The sequence below is a fragment of the Pyricularia grisea genome (assembly GCF_004355905.1).
Source record: "Pyricularia grisea strain NI907 chromosome Unknown Pyricularia_grisea_NI907_Scaffold_8, whole genome shotgun sequence".
Classification (NCBI taxonomy): domain Eukaryota; kingdom Fungi; phylum Ascomycota; class Sordariomycetes; order Magnaporthales; family Pyriculariaceae; genus Pyricularia; species Pyricularia grisea.
In genome coordinates, this window is record NW_022156721.1 from 230,001 (window position 1) to 248,226 (window position 18,226).

Genomic DNA, 18,226 nt, shown 5'->3' on the forward strand with positions numbered 1-18,226 from the left:
TTCGCTTTCGTTCAAAGCTCGCATATAAAAATGATCAGGCATAACCGAAGCGAGGAGTCAGTGAACATTCATGGACTCTATGGATTGACATCGTAGGGCCCATACTGACCCGAGAATCCACGATGAAGACTGCAATCCTTCTTTTCACTTGGTTATCTGCCGTCTCGGCACAGCAGATCTATCTGCACGCCGATGGACCTGTCCGGCGACCCGACAGATGCTCTTCGGACGCCTATTACGCCACCGCGAGCCCAGTTTACTCGTTTACACAGTTCTCCTTCACTCAGACCGAGACTGTGCGCACGGCAACGGCTGTCACTCCAGGTCCGACCAAGACCTACGCTCCACCTTACCAATCCCTAAGTCACCTCGTCCCGGACCTGTCGACGACGACCTGGGGTAACTGGTATCCAAACGCTGCCGCAGCTCCAACGGATACTGCCGATCCGTATGGACAGGCCGCTTGGTCGGCCCTGTGGGAGCGCGCCTCCCTGGTCAACTTCACCAGCCGGGGAATGTACTCGACCACCGTCTCCCCAACCCCCGTGCCCACTAGCGAGCTTGTGCTCCCACCCCCGAGGTACTTTCAGCCGCAGGATTGTTACTACTTTCCAAAGGACTTTGAGCTTGGCGTTGCCGGCTCGGCAAGTCAGATAGAGGGCGCCATAGCCGACGAGGGCCGGGCGCCAGCCATCTTGGACCTGGCAGCAGGCGACCCGCGTCGTCCGGGTCTGCCAAACTACGTGACGAACGAGAACTACTACCTGTACAAGCAGGATATCGTGCGTCTGGCTGCCATGGGCGTCAAGTACTACTCCTTCTCCATCCCCTGGGCCAGGATCCTGCCGTTCGCACTCGAGGGTACGCCCGTCAACGAGCAAGGGCTGAACCATTACGATGACTTGATCAACTTTGTCATATCCAAGGGCATGGAACCGCACGTCACCCTCATCCACTTTGACACGCCGTTGCAGTTCTACTAGGACCCCTACAACCCCAGCCCGTCGCGGCTCGGGAACAGCAACGGCGCCTACAGCAACGAGACGTTTCAAGACGCTTTTGTGCACTACGGCAAGGTGGTCATGACGCACTTTGCCGACCGCGTGCCCGTGTGGTTCACCTTCAACGAGCCGCTGCTGTGGAGCGACAACGCCAAGGCCATCGACACCGTCGTCAAGTCCCACGCCCGCCTGTACCACTTTTACCACGACGAGATCAAGGGCAGCGGTCGGGTGTCTCTCAAGTTCAACGACAACTTTGGCGTACCGCGCGACCCCAGCAAGGCCGAGGACGTCACGGCCGCCAACCACTTCAACGAATTCCAGCTCGCCACCTTTGCGAACCCCATCTTCCTCGGCAAGGACTACCCAGAGGCCTTCAAGATGACGTTTCCGGACTACGTGCGGCTGAGCGACGCGGACCTCGAGTACCTCAACGGAACCGCCGACTTCCTAGGCGTCGACCCGTACACCGCGACGGTGATCGCGGCGCCGCCCCAGGGCATCGCGGCCTGCGCGGCCAACCAGTCCGACCCTCTGTTTCCGTACTGCGTGGAGCAGAGCACGACGACGACCAACGGGTGGGACATTGGGTACAGGTCGCAGTCGTACGTCTACATGACGCCAAAGTACCTCCGGACGTACCTCAACTACCTGTGGAACTCGTTCCGGCGCCCCATCGTCATCACAGAGTTTGGATTCCCCGTGGCCGGCGAAGGGTCGGCCACGCAGGCGGCGCAGGAGTTTGACGAACCCCGGAGCGACTACTACGTCAGCTTCCTGTCCGAGGCGCTCAAGGCCATATGGGAGGATGGAGTGCACGTGGCCGGGGCCTTTGCCTGGAGCTTTGCCGACAACTGGGAGTTTGGCGATTACGACCAGCATTTTGGGCTCCAGACCGTCAACCGCACTACCATGGAGCGCCGGTATAAGAAGAGCTTTTTTGACCTGGTGGACTTTGTGGCCGCGAGGACGCAGAAGTAGAAGGGGTTAAGACAGACTGACCGGGGGGGAAAAGTAATCAGGAATTTGTGATTATGGGTATAAACTAGGCACATAAGCTCAAAAGATAATGTAGTAGCTAATCGCTATTTTGACGATCTGTGGAGCGTCTTATAAGTCAGCTTCCCCTCTCCAGGTTATATGAAAGGGTTGGCGTGCACTTGTGCTGGGGCTTTTTGTCGCTGAAATAGTGAGTATATGTCGGAGGAAAACATGGTTGCTGGAGTCACGGCTTGCAATGCTTTTTTTTTCTTATAATTGTATGCTTTATTCTTTATTTTATTTTCGCCCTCTTCTTTTCACCCATTTGATTCTTCCATCCTCAAAAAAGTCCTAACAGGAGCCGGTGGCAAGAATACAGATTCTCGTAAGTCCTTGGGCATCACCCGCTGCGGCGTAAAGTTAGTGATGTGGCTTTCCTTTGGGAATGGCAACCAAGAAAGATCCTTACGATGATGGCAAATCTCGGGCATATGTAAACTGGGATCACAGTGACAATCGGCATCATTGAAGCATTCACCAAGACCTTGAGATAGGGTAGTCAGCACTAAAAGTCTGCGGAGCTCTGTGGTGAGTTTCTCAGGAGTGTGTTTGTTTTGTTTGGGGAGGGGATGATTACTTCCTGCAACTCTTGGCCTCGCAATGACGATGGATGCCAAAGAGGAAAATGAAAGAATGGTAAGGAAACGCATGATGGGTTTTCTTTTGCTGTTTCTTTTGGAATTAGTACAGTGATTATGTATGTGTTTGTTTTGACTGATATGAAAAGCGAATGATGTTAATGTTGATTCTATCCTGAAGGACTGCGATCTGTGTCCCCAATTTATACACATCCCGTCTTGTCTAAGTTTCGACTAAAATGCGAGATACCTTCTATCTCCCCGTATATTCTTTTAGTCGTTTTAGCCACTCCAACGCTACCTTGACTCAATTCGCAAAGACGAGTAATAAAAAGGACGTGTATACTCACGGAGCCGCTATACTCACGGAGTCGCTCTCCGCTAGCTTCGCCGTAACTATGAAAAAAAACCTATGGAAGTGGAACTGTAGATATGTCCGAGTCGTCATCCACCTGCAAACCGGCGGACAAGTGTGAACCACGGATCCATGGCACAAGCGCTGCACGAATCGCGAGGTTATGTCTGTATAAAACAGAGATTCGTGCCTACTCGACGCACGAGTCGTATCCAATGACAAAAGGTCCAGAATAGGTGGAAATATAACTAACTACCTTGGGTACCAATCCCGAACCATAAAACATTATATTACAGGGTCACGCACACATATAATTTAAGCACTTTAAGGAAGGCAATGCTTGCAATTTTGGTTGAAATCGTGATCTAGGGTTTTCGACTAGCGTTTTGGGCTTCCAACTCTAAGCAGGACGGACTACGACGGAGTGTCTCTGCTTCTTTTTTCCCCTTTTTTTTGCAGTGAAGCTTGTGGGTGCGAGGACGTGAGAGTAAATTGTACCAATGTAGGTTGACTGGGATGGGAATAATCGATACCTTTTGGTTCAGTGTAGAAGTCAGTCGCGCTAGTTTTAGCATAATATAATCGCCGATGCCACTCCGGTACTACTCGGAGTACGAGCTAGACCAGGAAACTGCAAATTCAGAAAGTGCCTTATCGTACCAAAACCCCGTCTTCTACACCCAGAATGCTACCCAAATAATTTACTTATCACAACCTTGGACCGCCACCAAACAAATCACCACACTGTCAGCCTCTCACGAACCCTAACGAGAGTTACCATAACCGCAACACCAACAAGGCAGAGGCAAGACACGACAAGAACACAGCCTATATGGTGTATATGTGTCCGGCCGCGCCCGTCTTTCCAGCTCATGCCAGTGAGCGAGCCGGTTCTCCCGAACCTGCAGCATCACCGTGTCCCGAATCTGCGGCAGGAACAGGTTGTCATTACCATCTCTGCCAGAATCGTGCGACAATCTTGGCCTGCCAAACTGCAGGGTTAGCACGCCCATGACCTCATCAGTGAGGATATCGTTGATGTCTATGTCAGCCGGGAAGAGCATCACAAACTGCCGCACCGCCTGATCCAGCGTCTGATGAGCCACAGCAGGTTCTGAGACATATCTTGATTTCTCCGCCAGGCTGAAGAGCCGGTAGGCTTGGAGGCTGGGTGATGAATCCCAGGGGTTTGATACGACCGAGTTCGGGCCGGGGAAGATGGGGTTTACGGTTGGGATTGAACTCGCTGGAGGGACTGGCAGTGTTGGGGCCGGCACTGTGGCAGAGGTCGTAGCTTGGACCGGTGCATTTGCGTCTTGTGTCGTTGATGAGAATAGTGGTGGCGGTGGTGGTGCTGGTTTCCCTCCTCTTGCCGACCTTTCTCTTGGCAGCCTTCCTCTTGACGGCCTTCCTCTCGCTGGCCCTGGCTGTCCGACTGGGGCTGCAAACTGGTCTACTGGTGGCCCTGATGGTTCTGCATTTACTGCTACGCTTCTTCTTCGCCCTGTCTGCACCGCCCTCAATGCCCTGCGCCGCATCTTAGCCGATCGGGCCGCTATCGATGATTCCGGTACTGGACCTGCTGACTGTGATGTTCCTGATACCGGTGGCGCAGTCCATAGCGGCGGTGGAGGCGGCAGTGATGGTTCTAAAGGCGGAACTGTCGGTGCTATTGGTAATACTGGCGGTCCCAATACCAGTGAAGTGGTTCCTGTCGGTGAGGTTTGCGCTGGGTTTCCCTGGCCTTGCCACTGTCCCTGGGCCAGGTATGGTATGGCAGTGTCTTGTCCTTGGACTTCACCTGCCGACCCGTGCGGCGGGCCAGGCTGTGGTGAGGATAGGGACTCGTCCGGCTTTTGAAACTGTCGAACCATTGTAAGACTATAAGTTGAAATGTTAATGAGCAAAAGAAAAAGAAACAGGTGTTTGAAAAGAGGCATGTTTGTGGGACACGAAGGCGGTTCTGAAGCGACTATTTAGATCAACAAAATGTATGAATTTTGCAAGTGCACGAGACTCATGCTTGTCAGTGCATCAGTCTCCAACATCACAGGGACGACGAGTGCAGTAACTCTTGCATGTATGTAGGATATAAAATCAAAGGCTGGCAGCAATAAATCAAACCTTGTCCCTCAATCCTGTCACGCGGTCATGACCAGCGCATCAACAGCCATGGTAACCAGAGCAGCACCTTCTAAAAGCATGTGCATTCATTTTCAAAGAACCTCCAACCAGCCACTTGATTTTCAGTTGCTACGGAAAGAACACAGAATTCAAAGTTTGCGAGCACGTGTACCAGCACAGAAATTGCGTAAATAATCTGGGCATGTGCTATGAGGGCTGCAATCCTAATCCTCCCTACATCTGGGGTTGATACATTCACTTGACCCAACAGGATCTTGTTCGTATCTAAATGATTACCTGTACCTCATACTGGTGTAGTAGAGCCACAGCAACCCAGTTTGCAGACGGCACAACAGCCAAAACCTTTCCAAAAGGTCTTCTGGAATACATCACTCACAAGAGGGTATATCTGCTGAGTTTCTAAACTTTTACTCTACATAGGTGGGTAAACTTCCCCAGATCTTAAGTTTACTAAGTTACCTTAGTTATAACCAAGGATAGGCTTAGGAGGATGCAAGTATTTGAATTTGCCAGTCGTTTCGGGAGCAAAATAACAGAGTTTAGTAGCTTTTGGCATTGGTTGCTGCTGACTTGCTAGGCATCTTGGTCTGGTGCTCGCACCTTGCGTCAAGGGTTGCTTAGAGTGTTACTTTGCTATGGACTTTTAAGATACCTAGGGACAGGTACAGACTTGCTGAGAGCATATGGATCTTAACTTTCCTCAGACTAACCACAACCTTTCTATCCCTCTTCGCACCACGGCCAAAATTTAGCAGACGAGTTGGCCGTTTTGATTTCCAATACACTTGTCTGAGTTTTTTTCTCGGCATGTTAGCGTATTTTCTCGGGTTTCCCAACCAATATCTGGTTGATTAAAAGGCCAACAGAGACAGGAGACAAAGATTGGAAAAAAAAAGCTTACCTAGATTTAGCAAACTTTTAACTTCATTGCCGGTTTTGTCTTTGCAAACGACTTCCTTCGTGGCTGTGCCGTATCCAAATCCATCGAAATAGCACCCGGATATTCTGTTTGTTTATATTTGTCAGTCTAAGCTATTCCGTCGAATCACTTTGCTTTGCATAAACTTTTTTCTGTCATTGCGCCCGATTAATGTCGGTTCACTTGCCCTGTCTTTCCACATTCAACAGTCCCATCATCTTGAACAGCAAAACACTGGTTCATATCAATCGTATTGGTAGGACCGCCAGCTCCACCAGATTTCGTGCAGTCGGCTTGGAGCGTGAAGTTGTTCTTGAGCACAATGTTGCCGCAGGAAAAGGAAAAATTACCCACGCTGCTGTCGGCCGCGATGGTTCTCCCAGCCAGGGCGAGTGCGAATGCCTTGGATATATGCATTTTGTGGTAGGTAGGGACCGTAAAAAAGGGTAGGGTCGGAGTTAACCGTTCGCGCCTTCGTGGCAGGAAGAAGTGATAAGGAGTAGAGAAAGCGTTGGTATGGTATACAGATATTCAAACTGCTGTACCGAGCCAGCTGGGACAAGTCGTTGTTTGCAAGGAGCGGAAGTGCTGATCAACAAGCGAAAGAATGTATAGCAAAAAGCTGCCAGTGTAGATGATGATGGAAAAATTAACAAGAGAAGGGCATATTCTACCTTTAAATACATATTTTGGTCTGCTTCCAAATTTGTTTTCTGCTTCAATTGTTTGATCGCTGAGGAGAAGGTTCTGTTAGAGGACTATAAAAAGATCACACATGAATACGTGACGTATTGGCTCCACGTAACAATGAAACGTGCAGTCTGATGGCTCTGTTTAAGTGCAATGGAATCTACCAACCTAAGTACCTACCTACCTTACCTGGTGATCTGCGAAACACCTTTGCAGTATCACGTTCGACTTCATTCCATTTAAAGCTGGATGAGCCTTTTCAATTTTGGGCAGCGGATCTCTCCAAACAAGCCCATCATTTGTTAAAGTCCTATCTGTTGCCCTTCTTGGTGCTCACTCTGGCCCTCTTTTCCTCTCCAATTCCAATCGCTGCTGCAACCCTGTGTACTCTTTCTTTGTCAAAATTGGCAGGGATAGCTTGACTGAATTCCTCCGCGCTGACTTGAAGTAGTGCTTCCGTATCGGCTTGAATTTGGTCTGTCAGATGCCGAATTGCCTCTTCATGGTCGACACAAATTTCACACTGCTGCGACGGCAAGCACGGCGATAACCCAGAGCATTGCAAGCATATTCGTGCCGCCTATACCAATGACCAAGAGGTCAGGATTCATCCCCTGAGAGGAATACCGGCCGATTGATAGTGTCGCTAGGCATCAGATGGGTCATCCTCCAGTCTTGAGGCAGGTAGATCAGTATGTATATAGTGATGTAAAAAGTGCGTATACGATACCTACGAAATCTCGCAAAGAGCGCGCACACTCGTTATATTCTACACCATGTTTGCTTAGTTTTGGTAGGTCAGTACGCAGTTTAACTACTTAGGTAGGTAGGTAGGTACTAGGTAGGTGGCTCGGTTTACGAATTACCATGTAGTTTTGGGTTCCATCGCCCCTCAACGAGAGTTGCGTTGAGACTGACGGGATTGTCCACTCGGTCCTTCTGCCAAGCCAAGATAATAGTCAAGGGTCAAAGCAATAAAATGGCTGATAAGGGTAAATTGAGAAATTGACAGAGGAAAAAGCGACACGAGGGAAAAAGATAAACTGGAATGATGAGTCGGCCAAGCAAAGCAACAATTTAAGTTACTTTCAAATTTAAATTCAAGTCATAGCCCCAGGTTTCATGATTGTCAAAATACAACTTCGCTTAGTGGACGAGTGTTTGTTTCAATCGAAATGGCCAGTCAGCGAGCGCTTCAAACCCCGGCGCCTGCATCTGTTCTGGGTCCCGTTTCGTGGAAGCGCCCCCCTGCATTTGGGATCAGCGCTTACAGCCCAGTCGAATCACGGCCGTACCTGCCATATCTGGTCTGGGTCGTTGGTTGGAATAGGTGCGTAATCCAAGAAGGAAGGCGCCAAAGAAGGACAGGAAAGAAGATAAACTTTGTTGCATTCCATTCCATTCTCAGCTTGATCCAGCTTGTTTTGTAGCTCAGCCTGTGTTGTTTCGCGTTTATGATTCTCGTCGCCCCCAAAACCCTCCCTCTGTTGGTCAGTGTACAACGACGTAATAATATATTCGATTTTGTCAATTCTGTCTGTCACTTTTAATATTCATCAGCCGCCGGCCGTGCAATTTGAAGGGTTCTCAGGGACTGTCCAGGTCGTATCCTGCTAGCAGCTTCTCTCACAACAGTCTGTTCTTTGCCGTCCCTTGGATATCGCGGGACCATCAAAGAACACCGGTGGACAACGGGGTCGACAATCAGAGCTCGCCATCTATCAAAAGTCGTGGAGAGGAATCGACAAACAAAGAACCTTGCTTGTTCCCCAGAAATGCGTCCTTGAAGAGAATCAAGCGTCTTTCTTCAATTCATTCGTTCATCTTTTGCTTCTTCCGGCAGGCCCACCATCTTCCATATTACAGTTGCATCCTACCTTGACGGTTATAGGATAGAAGACCATAATATCAACCATTTCACAATGCAGCTTCTCAAAGGTCTTGCTGTACTGAGTGTCACGGCACTTGTCACAGCCGTACCTCTGCATCCCAGGACATCAAACATCACCATCTCAGACCCCGTGTTTGTCAACCTGGACCCCAAAATTCCCTCGGCAAGTACAACACAACAAGCTCCAGCGAACGAGCCCCAATTTTTGAAGCCATCACCATCAGCGCAAGACACATCACAACAAGCATCGACACCAGAACCTGCATCGGGAACACCAAAGCCAAGTACAACCCTGCCTGTGATACTTATCCCTCCCCCATCCGACGCCCCTTCCGGAACAGAACCCTCCACCTTCACCCCAACGCCTGACAGACCATCCCCGTCACCATCTCCTCCACCGCCACTCTCAAACGGCGGTAGCAGCGGTCTAAACCCGGACCTTGTCCCATCCTTTGGCGTGATACCCAACACAAACCGCGACGCCCAGCAGCCAGGCTCGTGCGACGGATTCACGGGCACCGAGATCGTACTGATACCCTGCTCGTGCCCGCCAGACCGAGAGGTCTTCCTCTCGAGCCTGCGCGACGCAATCGCCGCGGGCAGCTTCGTCGACGAGCCCATATCGTTCAGCAACGACGCTGCAGACGACTCGCCCGCCACCAACCGCGTGCGCGCCGACGCCATGCTCGTCGTCCTGCAGAGCTTCAGTGGCGTCAGGGGCGTCGGATGTCCGGCCGCCTCGGCGCCAAACTTTCTCGAGATGCAGAGATCGGGCGTCAGGATCAATGGGACTTTTATCGCGGGTGTTTCTGCGTAAAGACGAGCATGGGTTATGAAGAGACGGTGAAGAGGTTGGGGAGGCTGGGTGGCTGGTCGGAGTAATGGGACGATTTCTTCTTTTCTCTACATCTTTTTCTTCTTCTTTTTGTCTCCGACACCGGGACAAACTTGTAAACTTTTGGTTGCTGCGCCATAGGCAGTGGGGGTTTGGGGGTGTTACGATATAACAAAATGTATTCTCTTCGAAAAAGGGTATAGTCCGGATACTATTGTATACGACAATACGTCAGTTGTACATTAATCATCAATTTCATCTTCAAAAATTTATATGCAATGGCCCCGAAAATAGTGAATGGCGCAAAGAATATCGAAAGGATTGGAGAAACAAACTGCCAGAACTGGAGTAATGGACTATATGTGAAGAGGTTGCTATATACCTGCCCGCGGCCTGCAGCAGCCGACGAGCCATTAGCATAGTTGCTTCTCTATCTGTCTTCCAAAACGCTCAATTCGAATAAACCACTCCAAAAAAAAAACCATATAGGAAAATTGACCCAGGCGACATGTCTATGCCTTGCCCCGTCATGCAACATGAAACCCAAGTAATGCAGGAGTATATACAATTTTTTATGAAAGGGGTTGAGAACAGAAGACAAGTCTCGGCGAGGGTCAAATCATCGTATTGCTCCCCATACCTCGTACACCGACCCTCTGTATTTTCTCGTGGTATCTTTGTGCGGCGCCTTTTTTGATCCCATTTTGTTTTAAACAAAAATAAAACATGTACGCCATCGCTGCCGTTCTGACTCCGGGCGCTTGTTTTTCCGTGTTCTTGGTTTGTCCGGTGCCGATGCTGTTCCCGTCGAATAAATCGGAAGTTAACGTCGGCGCCATGGGGGTTTCGCCTTGGCCCCAGCCTTTCTGACCATCAAGTTGCCGGCTCTTGAGGTCTTTTGTTACTCTCGAGTTGAAGTCTCTCCATCATTTTTTTTAAATCTCTCCCACGTATGACAAAGCGCTCTTGCGTCGCCCGTCTTTTTGTCTTTACTCAATTAATAACCGGAAAATGCCGTTAACTTTCCAGTTGCTGCCCCTGTCATTCATGCAAAGAGGGCGGCGCCACCGGTCTCGATGGCCTCGATCTCGGCCATGCTGAGAGGCTGGCGGTGGAACCTGGAGGGAAGCTCGTTGCGGTCGAAGAAGACGCCGCTCTTGCTGGGCTGGACAGGGCCGAGATCGTGACCGGAGGTACCACCGACAAGACCCTCGTCGCCCGACTTGATGGTCTTGCGCAGGGGACCGAACTGCTGAGCGTGCTCGCGGTACTTGCTGAAGGTGGTGGCGCCGCTGCCGGGGAGGATGTTGCCCGGGGCTGCGGGGTGAGGCTGAGGCGTGTGGTCGACTGAGGCTATTTGGAAGTAAGGGTTTTGTTAGTTATTTGGCGCCTGTTGGGTAAAAACGTGAGAATTGCGCAGGTGGTTGGTTTTTTTTTTCTTTTTTTTTTTTTCGCGGTGTTTTTCGGTGGCTTTTTTTTTTCAGGTCGGAAGGATTCGGAAAGCTCGGGTTTGCACCGAGGCTTACGGTGCGACGGCGGCCGTCGTCAAAATTTATGCTTACCTGGGATGTTCCTCTTGCCAATAAACTTGATAAGGGGCTGACGCTCGGCGTGCGCAGCAGCCTGACGGAGGGCCTTTGTAGCGAACATTTCGTGGTGTTGGATAGAGGTTTTTTTTTAAGTGGAATACAGGGATCGGGAATTCGCGGCGATGGTAAGCCGAGTTTAATGTTTAAGTTTTTAATTTTTTCCCCGGGAATTTGAAGGCTGTCGAAGCTGGCTGTTTTGGAGGGTATACGGTTACGAATTGGGCAAGAACAAAAATGCGGGAGAGACGAAGAATGACGAAAGAGACTGGAACTGAGCAGAGAAAGGAGGAGAAATCGGCACTCGAAGTCGCGCTCTGGTGGGTGGGAGGTCGGTAGGTTTTCAACAAGCCCGGGTCGGTGGATTTCAAATTGTAAAATGGTGTTTCCTTTGCTCAAAGCGGAGTCAAGGTGTGGCCGTTGCACCCCTGTCTCTAAAGCCGCTGACGCCCGATGCGGGTCCGAGCTCCAGAACAGGCATGTCCAAGCTTGGTGCGGGCTGTCTGTTGTGTCTACAAAGGTGCTACCAAGTCACAACGCATAAACGCCATACGCCAATCAGGGCCCTCTGCAACTCCCCGCTAGAGTCCGGCCCGCTGGGAAAACACACCATGTCGGCAGCAAAATCGGACCACGGTTTGCCCACGTATTGCGTTGACAAGGAGTAGGTTTGTGTCATTGCTGATCTTTGTAATTCGACCCAATTTTCAGACTGCAACATGTTAAGCTTTTGCCTAGCTGGTATTGCAGCCAGACATTTTCCAATTGATAGGCTGTTCATCACACATTGAATCATTCAATTGTACGTGGTATGCTACCTCTGTAACTCCGATACACAACAAACCCTCCGGTTACTCATGAAAGCACACTACAAGCAGGATACTCTTGACTTGATACTGTATGTGCTATGACAAACCTTGGAACCTAATGGACCGAACCGAACCGAACTTTTGTCACTGGTTGAGCTCCTAATTATTCAGTCTTGACCTTTGCAGTGTATCCAGATTGAACACCGCCACCTCAACAAAGAAGCACGCCCTAATTTTTTTTTCTGTTTCTTTCTTATTACTGTTATCGTATTGAGACGAAAAACAAAACGAAAACGAGACCGTTTCCTGTGCCAAATCTGCCTCCACCCCATCACCCTGTCAATCCTATTCATGCGGCCAAAAACCGTTGTCTTCCTGGGATGAACCATCTCCATCGATTTTGGTCGCATCTTCACAAGACTGGAAAGGTCCGAACAATTAATGACAGAAAAGATATTGTCATGTGCCTGTCATCATAATCCCTGTTTACATCTACTCTGTACCCCAAATTGGCCCACAAATGATAAGCTTGCAGCAGTCCATCCTACTTCAGATCATGCAATAGCAGCCATTCGGGCCCGGCAGGGTCGGGAAACGTGCAGCACAGCAAAGGGCTCCCCCTCCATTAACCCTCCTCCACCTTTGTCGAGTTACGTGGTACTCCGTATTTCGCACCGAGGTGAACTTGTGCCCCGTCTTACTTACTGCCAACCAATAATTGTGCCGCTGCCCAACCCTATCCAGTAAGGTAAACCCCTGGCTTACCTGGAGGCGGGCGTGGGGATAACAACGGCTTAAAAAAAAAAAAAAAAAAAAACTGGAATTCAAAGATTTCCAAGATTTTTAAAGGCCGATATCGCTAATGCGTACCATATTGAAAAAAAGTGCACATGTTTACGCGAGTAGGCAACACCACCCTACCTTTGCGGAGAGTTTTCGGCATCCTGCAGCATTTTCGAGCCATGCATACCGCCATGGGCTGATCTGGGCCTTGTTGTTTTTTGTTTGCGTCTCTATGCGAGTTTTGTCCGACCTCCAGATTCTGTGGCCAAGCATTCCAGACCCTTTGTGCTGGCGTTGGGATGCCCAAAAGCAATCTGATTAGACTGTACTAGAACTGGACCCTCTTAAGACAGAAGCTACACGGTTTTCACTCGCCCCATGGAAAAAAAGGTTGTTGTAGGGCTGCGATCTACCAAGGATTATATCAGGGATTAGAGATGCGACCTGGTTTATGCCAGTTACTACGTATAATAATAGTAGACGACGATTCGATATCAAAGCGCATAAAAATGCAACTGGAGTTTTGAAAGCTCAAAAGAAGGCCATTTATGCATATATACATGACCTAGGTCAAACTCTTGCTGTAACAACACTGTATACTACCTATGCTACCTTACTCGAAGTCGCTAAGATTTGATAAGCACGATGCAGTCACTAACAAGCAGCAGAAGCTAGTATTGGTCTACCAATCAGACCTATTTGACTACAAAACAAACTGGTTGAGAAACTAGGTACCTACCTTACCTTCCTACTGGGTGAAACATTTGCTTCTTACAATAGTCGGCAGGTATTACCGTGATTATGAGATGTTTCGTGAACCTAGCCTTCAGTTGGGTGCTTGACTCCTGCATGGCAACTTAGTTACAGACATCAAACTGCAGGTACCAGTTGAATGGCTTGGCATCTAGAGTACTGAAGCAGCCAGGCAGTGCTGGTCTGATCTGAATTTACAATCAAACCTAACCGTGTCAACTGTAAGTAAGTAGGTAGTATGTAGGTTGGCTGGAGGGGATTGTGGGAGTTGTGTGGTGGGACACGTGACGTAACAATATGAATCTTTTCATGGGAGCTCGATCTCAACCAATGGGGATATGGTTTAGTGGTATAATGCTTCCTTAGCAACAACGAGTTGCCTTGGTTGGAAGAGGTCCCAGGTTCGATTCTTGGTGTCTCCATTTTTTGTCCATCGGTGCATCAGTCTTTTTGATCCCAAGTACCTAGGTTAGTATGTCGAGATGAGGTTTGAAGCGATTTTCGATGTCATTATTTGACATATCAGCTTATTGTGGTCGATCCGTCCTTCACAGGTGTTGGAATTCGCATTGTAGGCTGTTAAGCTTGTTTGCGTTGGCTTCCATTGGGCACTTATTCCTTCACCGCCTAAATGTTTTTTTTCTGCCGCGCTCTAGGAGCCTTGCTGCGACGACGTGACGTGACCAGCCTGTCGGGAATAATCTGAAGCTTTGAAAAGATCACATCCACTTTTTTTTGTCACCCTACTTTACTCTACATAGGTACAAATCCTGCAGCGCTCTCCAAACCAGGCCTATATCCCGTCTGCCCAACATCTGTCTTCACACCAAACAGTCTTACCATGGCGGACAGCAGTAGCAGCAACGACGCTGCGGCCGACAAGTGCCCCGTCGACCACAAATCCCGCGAGGTCTGGCTGCAGCAGGCCCGCGCCGCACAGGAAGCCGGCGCGCCGCCGCCGCCAATGCCACCACACCCGATGCCGGCCTCGGCCTCCTCGTCATTACCACCACCGGTACCAACCTCCAGTTCGCCAGGCTCCTCTTCTTCTTCATCATCATCATCATCATCATTATCATCATGGAACCCATTAAGCTGGCGCGTTCCATTCTGGCCCAGCACCGCATCACAAACAACCCCCGAACCACAGACGGCGCGGCCTGCGCCCCGACCGCAACTCGACGAGCACCGCGTGGTATCGTCCATCCCGCGGTCATCGACGTCACCCAACCAACCGGCAGGGTCGACGACGACGACTACAGCACCGGCGTCATCCCGCCCCGTCAACCACGAGATCGAAACCGGCGCGGACCCGCACACGGGGAACTGGATCTACCCGTCGGAGAAGATGTTCTTCGAGGCGCTGAAGCGCAAGGGCACGGCGGGCGACACGCGGCCCGTCGACATGCGGACCGTCGTTCCCATCCACAACGCCGTCAACGAGCGCGCCTGGAAGGAGATCAAGGAGTGGGAGGCGCCGTACCTGGACGGGCCCGGCGGGAACAAGTGCGGCGGCCCAAAGCTGGAGAGCTTCTCGGGGCTCGCCGCCAAGATGACGCCCCGCGCGAGGTTCAACACCCTGCTGGGGTACACGGCGCCCTTTGATCGCCACGATTGGGTCGTCGATCGCTGCGGGAAGAAGATCGAGTACGTGATTGACTTTTATGCGGGCAGGCCTGGGGCTGCGCGGCAACAGCAGCAGCAGGGCCCGCAGATAAACTTTTATCTGGATGTAAGGCCCAAGTTGAACAGTTGGGAGGGTGTCAAGATGAGAGCGTTGAGGTTCATTGGTGCTGCATAGAGTCTGGGCGGTTTGATCCTTGATTGGATTTGGAGGACGATGGTCAGATGGAGCTGAACCTCATTGTAAGATGTTGACGACGAGAGTTGAATGGCCATGTGATAGCTGTCAGCTATACCAGCGCAGCAGCTGTGTCGATTTGAGATGCCCGAAAGCCTCGATTTGTAATATAAAAACAAACCAAAACACCAACCATTGTAACAGTATCCATTACATACCCAGATCACTTACTTCATGGCAAGCGATTGCTCTCCTTGTCAAAGCTACTGAAGAATAAATGACACAAGTTGATCATAGTGGTTTATATCAGCTCGCGGTCCACTCCATTTCTCTCCAGTTCATGTTGGGTCACAGCCAAAGGATATTCGCATAGTGCCACCCGCATACACATGACCAAAATGGTTTTTCACTGTTTGTCAAGTAGAGTGGCCTGAAAATTAGAACGCCTTCGACGCCATCCCTATATGGTATCATTTGCGCGAACAAGAAGAGAAAAGTGAAAAGTAGAAATAGGTAAAAGGCTCCCGGATTTGAAAAGGCAAAAGGAAGTCAAACCCCCAAAAACTCCATCCCTAGTATTTTCAATCATTCGTACCAGCTTCTGTTGTCGTCCAAACTACCTCACCAGTCTAGTCGTGCTTCATCTCCTGGGGTACTGTATGATACTGTCCGTGAGAAGATGGTATGGATGGTGTGTGGTGCTGGTGTTGGGAGATGATAACCGCCTTCTCCGAGGGTGGCAACGCAAATGGGACTGCAAAACAAATGAAAAGTATCAGCAAATGAGCATCCCTCGTTGTTGTAAGGAAAATTCCCTCATGTTCCCGTTCTGTTGTCCGGATGGTTTCCGTGTCATGCAGTTATCGTCAATCATACGGATAAAACAAAAGAAAAACATAAACGAAACGCAAAAGTAACGATAGAGTCAAGCCAAGGGAGATCCCATATGCAGAGCCAGGTGGCCTTGCACTCGGGGCGTGTCAAGTACTCAAGGGAGGTTACATGCCCTTCTTCGCAGCGTCAGCAATACGCACGCGCACGGGACTTCTAATCTCGAGCTGTCCGTCGTAAATATCCCAGCCGGCGGCAGTTAAAGCTTTGAGGACCGTCTCCTTGGTCTCTGGTGAGATGTAGCCGGCAGGGCCAGCATGTTCCGTATGGCTACCGAGGCCATCCTTGAGGGCCGAATCAAAGTGGTAGGCATGAGCAACAGCGTCGAACCAAGCCAGTAGTGGGCCGTTAGCCCGACCCTCACGGCTGGTCTCCTTCATTGCGATGCGAATGTAAAAGGTTGATCTCCAGTGATAGATGCCCATAAAATAGTCATCTGTCTCAAAGTCATAACGGTGGTAGCCCCATGGTCGCCAGTTCATGACGTCGCCATAGCTGGCGAACTGACAAAATCCCTTGTAGTCACCACTCTTGCTGCTCATGTTGCCGCGGCTGTTGAGCAGGATACTTTCACGAGAGGCGCATTGAGCTGGGGTCAAGACCTTGCCTGTCTCGAGGAATTCGCGAAAGACAATTGTTGCACGCTGACGGTTGAGGGTGAGCATGCGGACGTTTCGGACGGCACGGTAGTTCATCATCAGGTGCATGCAGATCAACACAATCATCCAGCACCACACGGCCGTCTTATCCTCCACCATGTGGACGACGGCTGTCCCAGTCAACATGCCGACCAGACTGACGACTGTCTCTTGACTGGCCTCCTTTGCGTTGAGCTCTGCCAGATTTCCCGTCTTGGCAAAGTGGGCGGACAAGCTGGCCTTGCTGGCACCCGCCGCAACACCACAGAGTGAGCGCAGACATCCCGACGTGACCAGAACCGAAACCTTGGGCAACAGGGGAAGAACGGGCACAAGCAGATCCAGAATCTGGGCAGCGTCGTTGAAGATGTCGGCCAAGAATCGGTACGATTTACATTCGGGCTCAATGGCAGTGCCCATGCGATGGGCAAACATGATTGTAGCCAGACGCGAGATAGTATCTTGTATGATCTTCAAGACCAAGGCGGCCGTGGGAGACTGCGACGCATCGCCAACACCGAGACCCTCGAGCACGGCGCGGTTCGCAAGCAGAGAGGCGATGGATGAGGAGAAGGCCTGGAGAGAGTCGTAGATCTGGTAGTGGAGGTAGTCTTCGGTGACGGTGTGTGGGAAACCGGCGGGAAGGAATGCGTAGAAGATCGCCTTGATCAAGGGTACATGGGTTTTCTCCTGCACAGACGTTAGCGGACTGGTCAATGGTAGGGTGGTGGCGTGCTAAGTAAGAGAGACGAATGCGACGTGGGGCTTGTGGGAATAGCTTCGTTTCGTTTCAAGCAGGCAAGTTCAAACGTACTATCTTCATAGAGCCGTCCGAATTGTTGTCAACACGGTCGCCATGGTCATACGAGCAAAGCACGTTTCCCGTTTGGTCAACATCAAAAATCCTAGCAGTCATGGTGAGATGGTCGCAGCGCTATGCGAGACTGTTGACAATCCGTCTGGTTTTTTTTTTTTTTTTTTTTTTTGTTCAAAATGCAAACCGGACCATGAGGTGAGGTGGGGAATCGGGATGAGATGGGAAGAAAAGAAGGGCCGAGTTGGTCTGATGGGAAGGGTGAGAAAGATGGACAAGATCGACGGGAGAAAATCGAAAACAAAAACTGGCGTGGGACCAAATGAAGGACTGAGGAGGCAAGCAAACAACACCCGGTGTTGGACAATGTACGTTGCACCTACCTTGCCATTCACCTACCTTTTGATGGCTGCCTTCTTTTTTGATGAAAGACGTCGCGCCTTTTGCGGGAATCTGTACAACTGGAACGCGTTGTCCAAGTGAGGCCAAGGTAAGCTTTCCCACCCCTGACGTAGTGCTGACTAACAAAATACAACGCTGCATTCAGGGGTTTGGATGAGGGGCGCGGGGAAATCCACATTGCACGCACATGCACATGTCAGAAACAGCCTGCCTTGCCTGCCTACGAAGTGGCATGGAGGGACATCTCATGAAATGTCTCAAAAAGCTGCAGTAGTTAGGTAGGTAGGTATGCAG

At 50.4% G+C, this 18,226-nt stretch overlaps 7 protein-coding genes across 7 annotated transcripts; 3 read left to right on the forward strand and 4 right to left on the reverse strand.

Moving 5' to 3' along the window:
• Nucleotides 1-122: 122 nt before the first annotated feature.
• On the forward strand, nt 123-1,982 carry PgNI_11944 (uncharacterized protein; the record flags this gene model as incomplete). The annotated part of the gene is made up of 2 exons (XM_031131902.1): nt 123-973; nt 1,001-1,982. The coding sequence occupies 2 exons, from the start codon at nt 123-125 to the stop codon at nt 1,980-1,982; spliced, it is 1,833 nt and encodes a 610-aa protein (XP_030977374.1).
• Nucleotides 1,983-3,739: 1,757 nt separating this feature from the next.
• PgNI_11945 (uncharacterized protein) lies at nt 3,740-4,849 on the reverse strand (the record flags this gene model as incomplete). Its single annotated transcript, XM_031131903.1, has 1 exon — nt 3,740-4,849. One exon carries the CDS (start codon nt 4,847-4,849, stop codon nt 3,740-3,742), a length of 1,110 nt encoding a protein of 369 aa, XP_030977375.1.
• A 1,195-nt stretch (nt 4,850-6,044) lies between these two features.
• Nucleotides 6,045-6,456, reverse strand: PgNI_11946 (uncharacterized protein; the record flags this gene model as incomplete). Its single annotated transcript, XM_031131904.1, has 2 exons — nt 6,045-6,125; nt 6,223-6,456. 2 exons carry the CDS (start codon nt 6,454-6,456, stop codon nt 6,045-6,047), a joined length of 315 nt encoding a protein of 104 aa, XP_030977376.1.
• A 2,195-nt stretch (nt 6,457-8,651) lies between these two features.
• On the forward strand, nt 8,652-9,437 carry PgNI_11947 (uncharacterized protein; the record flags this gene model as incomplete). The annotated part of the gene is made up of 1 exon (XM_031131905.1): nt 8,652-9,437. One exon carries the CDS (start codon nt 8,652-8,654, stop codon nt 9,435-9,437), a length of 786 nt encoding a protein of 261 aa, XP_030977377.1.
• A 213-nt stretch (nt 9,438-9,650) lies between these two features.
• On the reverse strand, nt 9,651-11,366 carry PgNI_11948 (uncharacterized protein). Its single transcript, XM_031131906.1, has 2 exons — nt 11,018-11,366; nt 9,651-10,808 (listed from the first exon to the last, which is right to left on the reverse strand). The coding sequence occupies exons 1-2, from the start codon at nt 11,103-11,105 to the stop codon at nt 10,501-10,503; spliced, it is 396 nt and encodes a 131-aa protein (XP_030977378.1). The 5' UTR covers nt 11,106-11,366; the 3' UTR covers nt 9,651-10,500.
• Nucleotides 11,367-14,126: 2,760 nt separating this feature from the next.
• PgNI_11949 (uncharacterized protein) lies at nt 14,127-17,963 on the reverse strand. The gene is made up of 2 exons (XM_031131907.1): nt 17,531-17,963; nt 14,127-17,406 (listed from the first exon to the last, which is right to left on the reverse strand). Exons 1-2 carry the CDS (start codon nt 17,630-17,632, stop codon nt 16,186-16,188), a joined length of 1,323 nt encoding a protein of 440 aa, XP_030977379.1. The 5' UTR covers nt 17,633-17,963; the 3' UTR covers nt 14,127-16,185.
• PgNI_11950 (uncharacterized protein) lies at nt 14,228-15,187 on the forward strand (the record flags this gene model as incomplete). Its single annotated transcript, XM_031131908.1, has 1 exon — nt 14,228-15,187. The coding sequence occupies one exon, from the start codon at nt 14,228-14,230 to the stop codon at nt 15,185-15,187; it is 960 nt and encodes a 319-aa protein (XP_030977218.1).
• Nucleotides 17,964-18,226: the final 263 nt, after the last annotated feature.

Bases quoted from the DNA above. Each gene is read 5' to 3' on its own strand.
- PgNI_11948 (XM_031131906.1), bottom strand. From the start codon at position 11,105: ATGTTCGCTACAAAGGCCCTCCGTCAGGCTGCTGCGCACGCCGAGCGT. The intron at 10,809-11,017 runs GTAAGCATAAAT...ACTTCCAAATAG, and splicing joins TGGCAAGAGGAACATCCCAG to CCTCAGTCGACCACACGCCT.
- PgNI_11949 (XM_031131907.1), bottom strand. From the start codon at position 17,632: ATGACTGCTAGGATTTTTGATGTTGACCAAACGGGAAACGTGCTTTGC. The intron at 17,407-17,530 runs GTACGTTTGAAC...ACGTCTGTGCAG, and splicing joins CGGACGGCTCTATGAAGATA to GAGAAAACCCATGTACCCTT.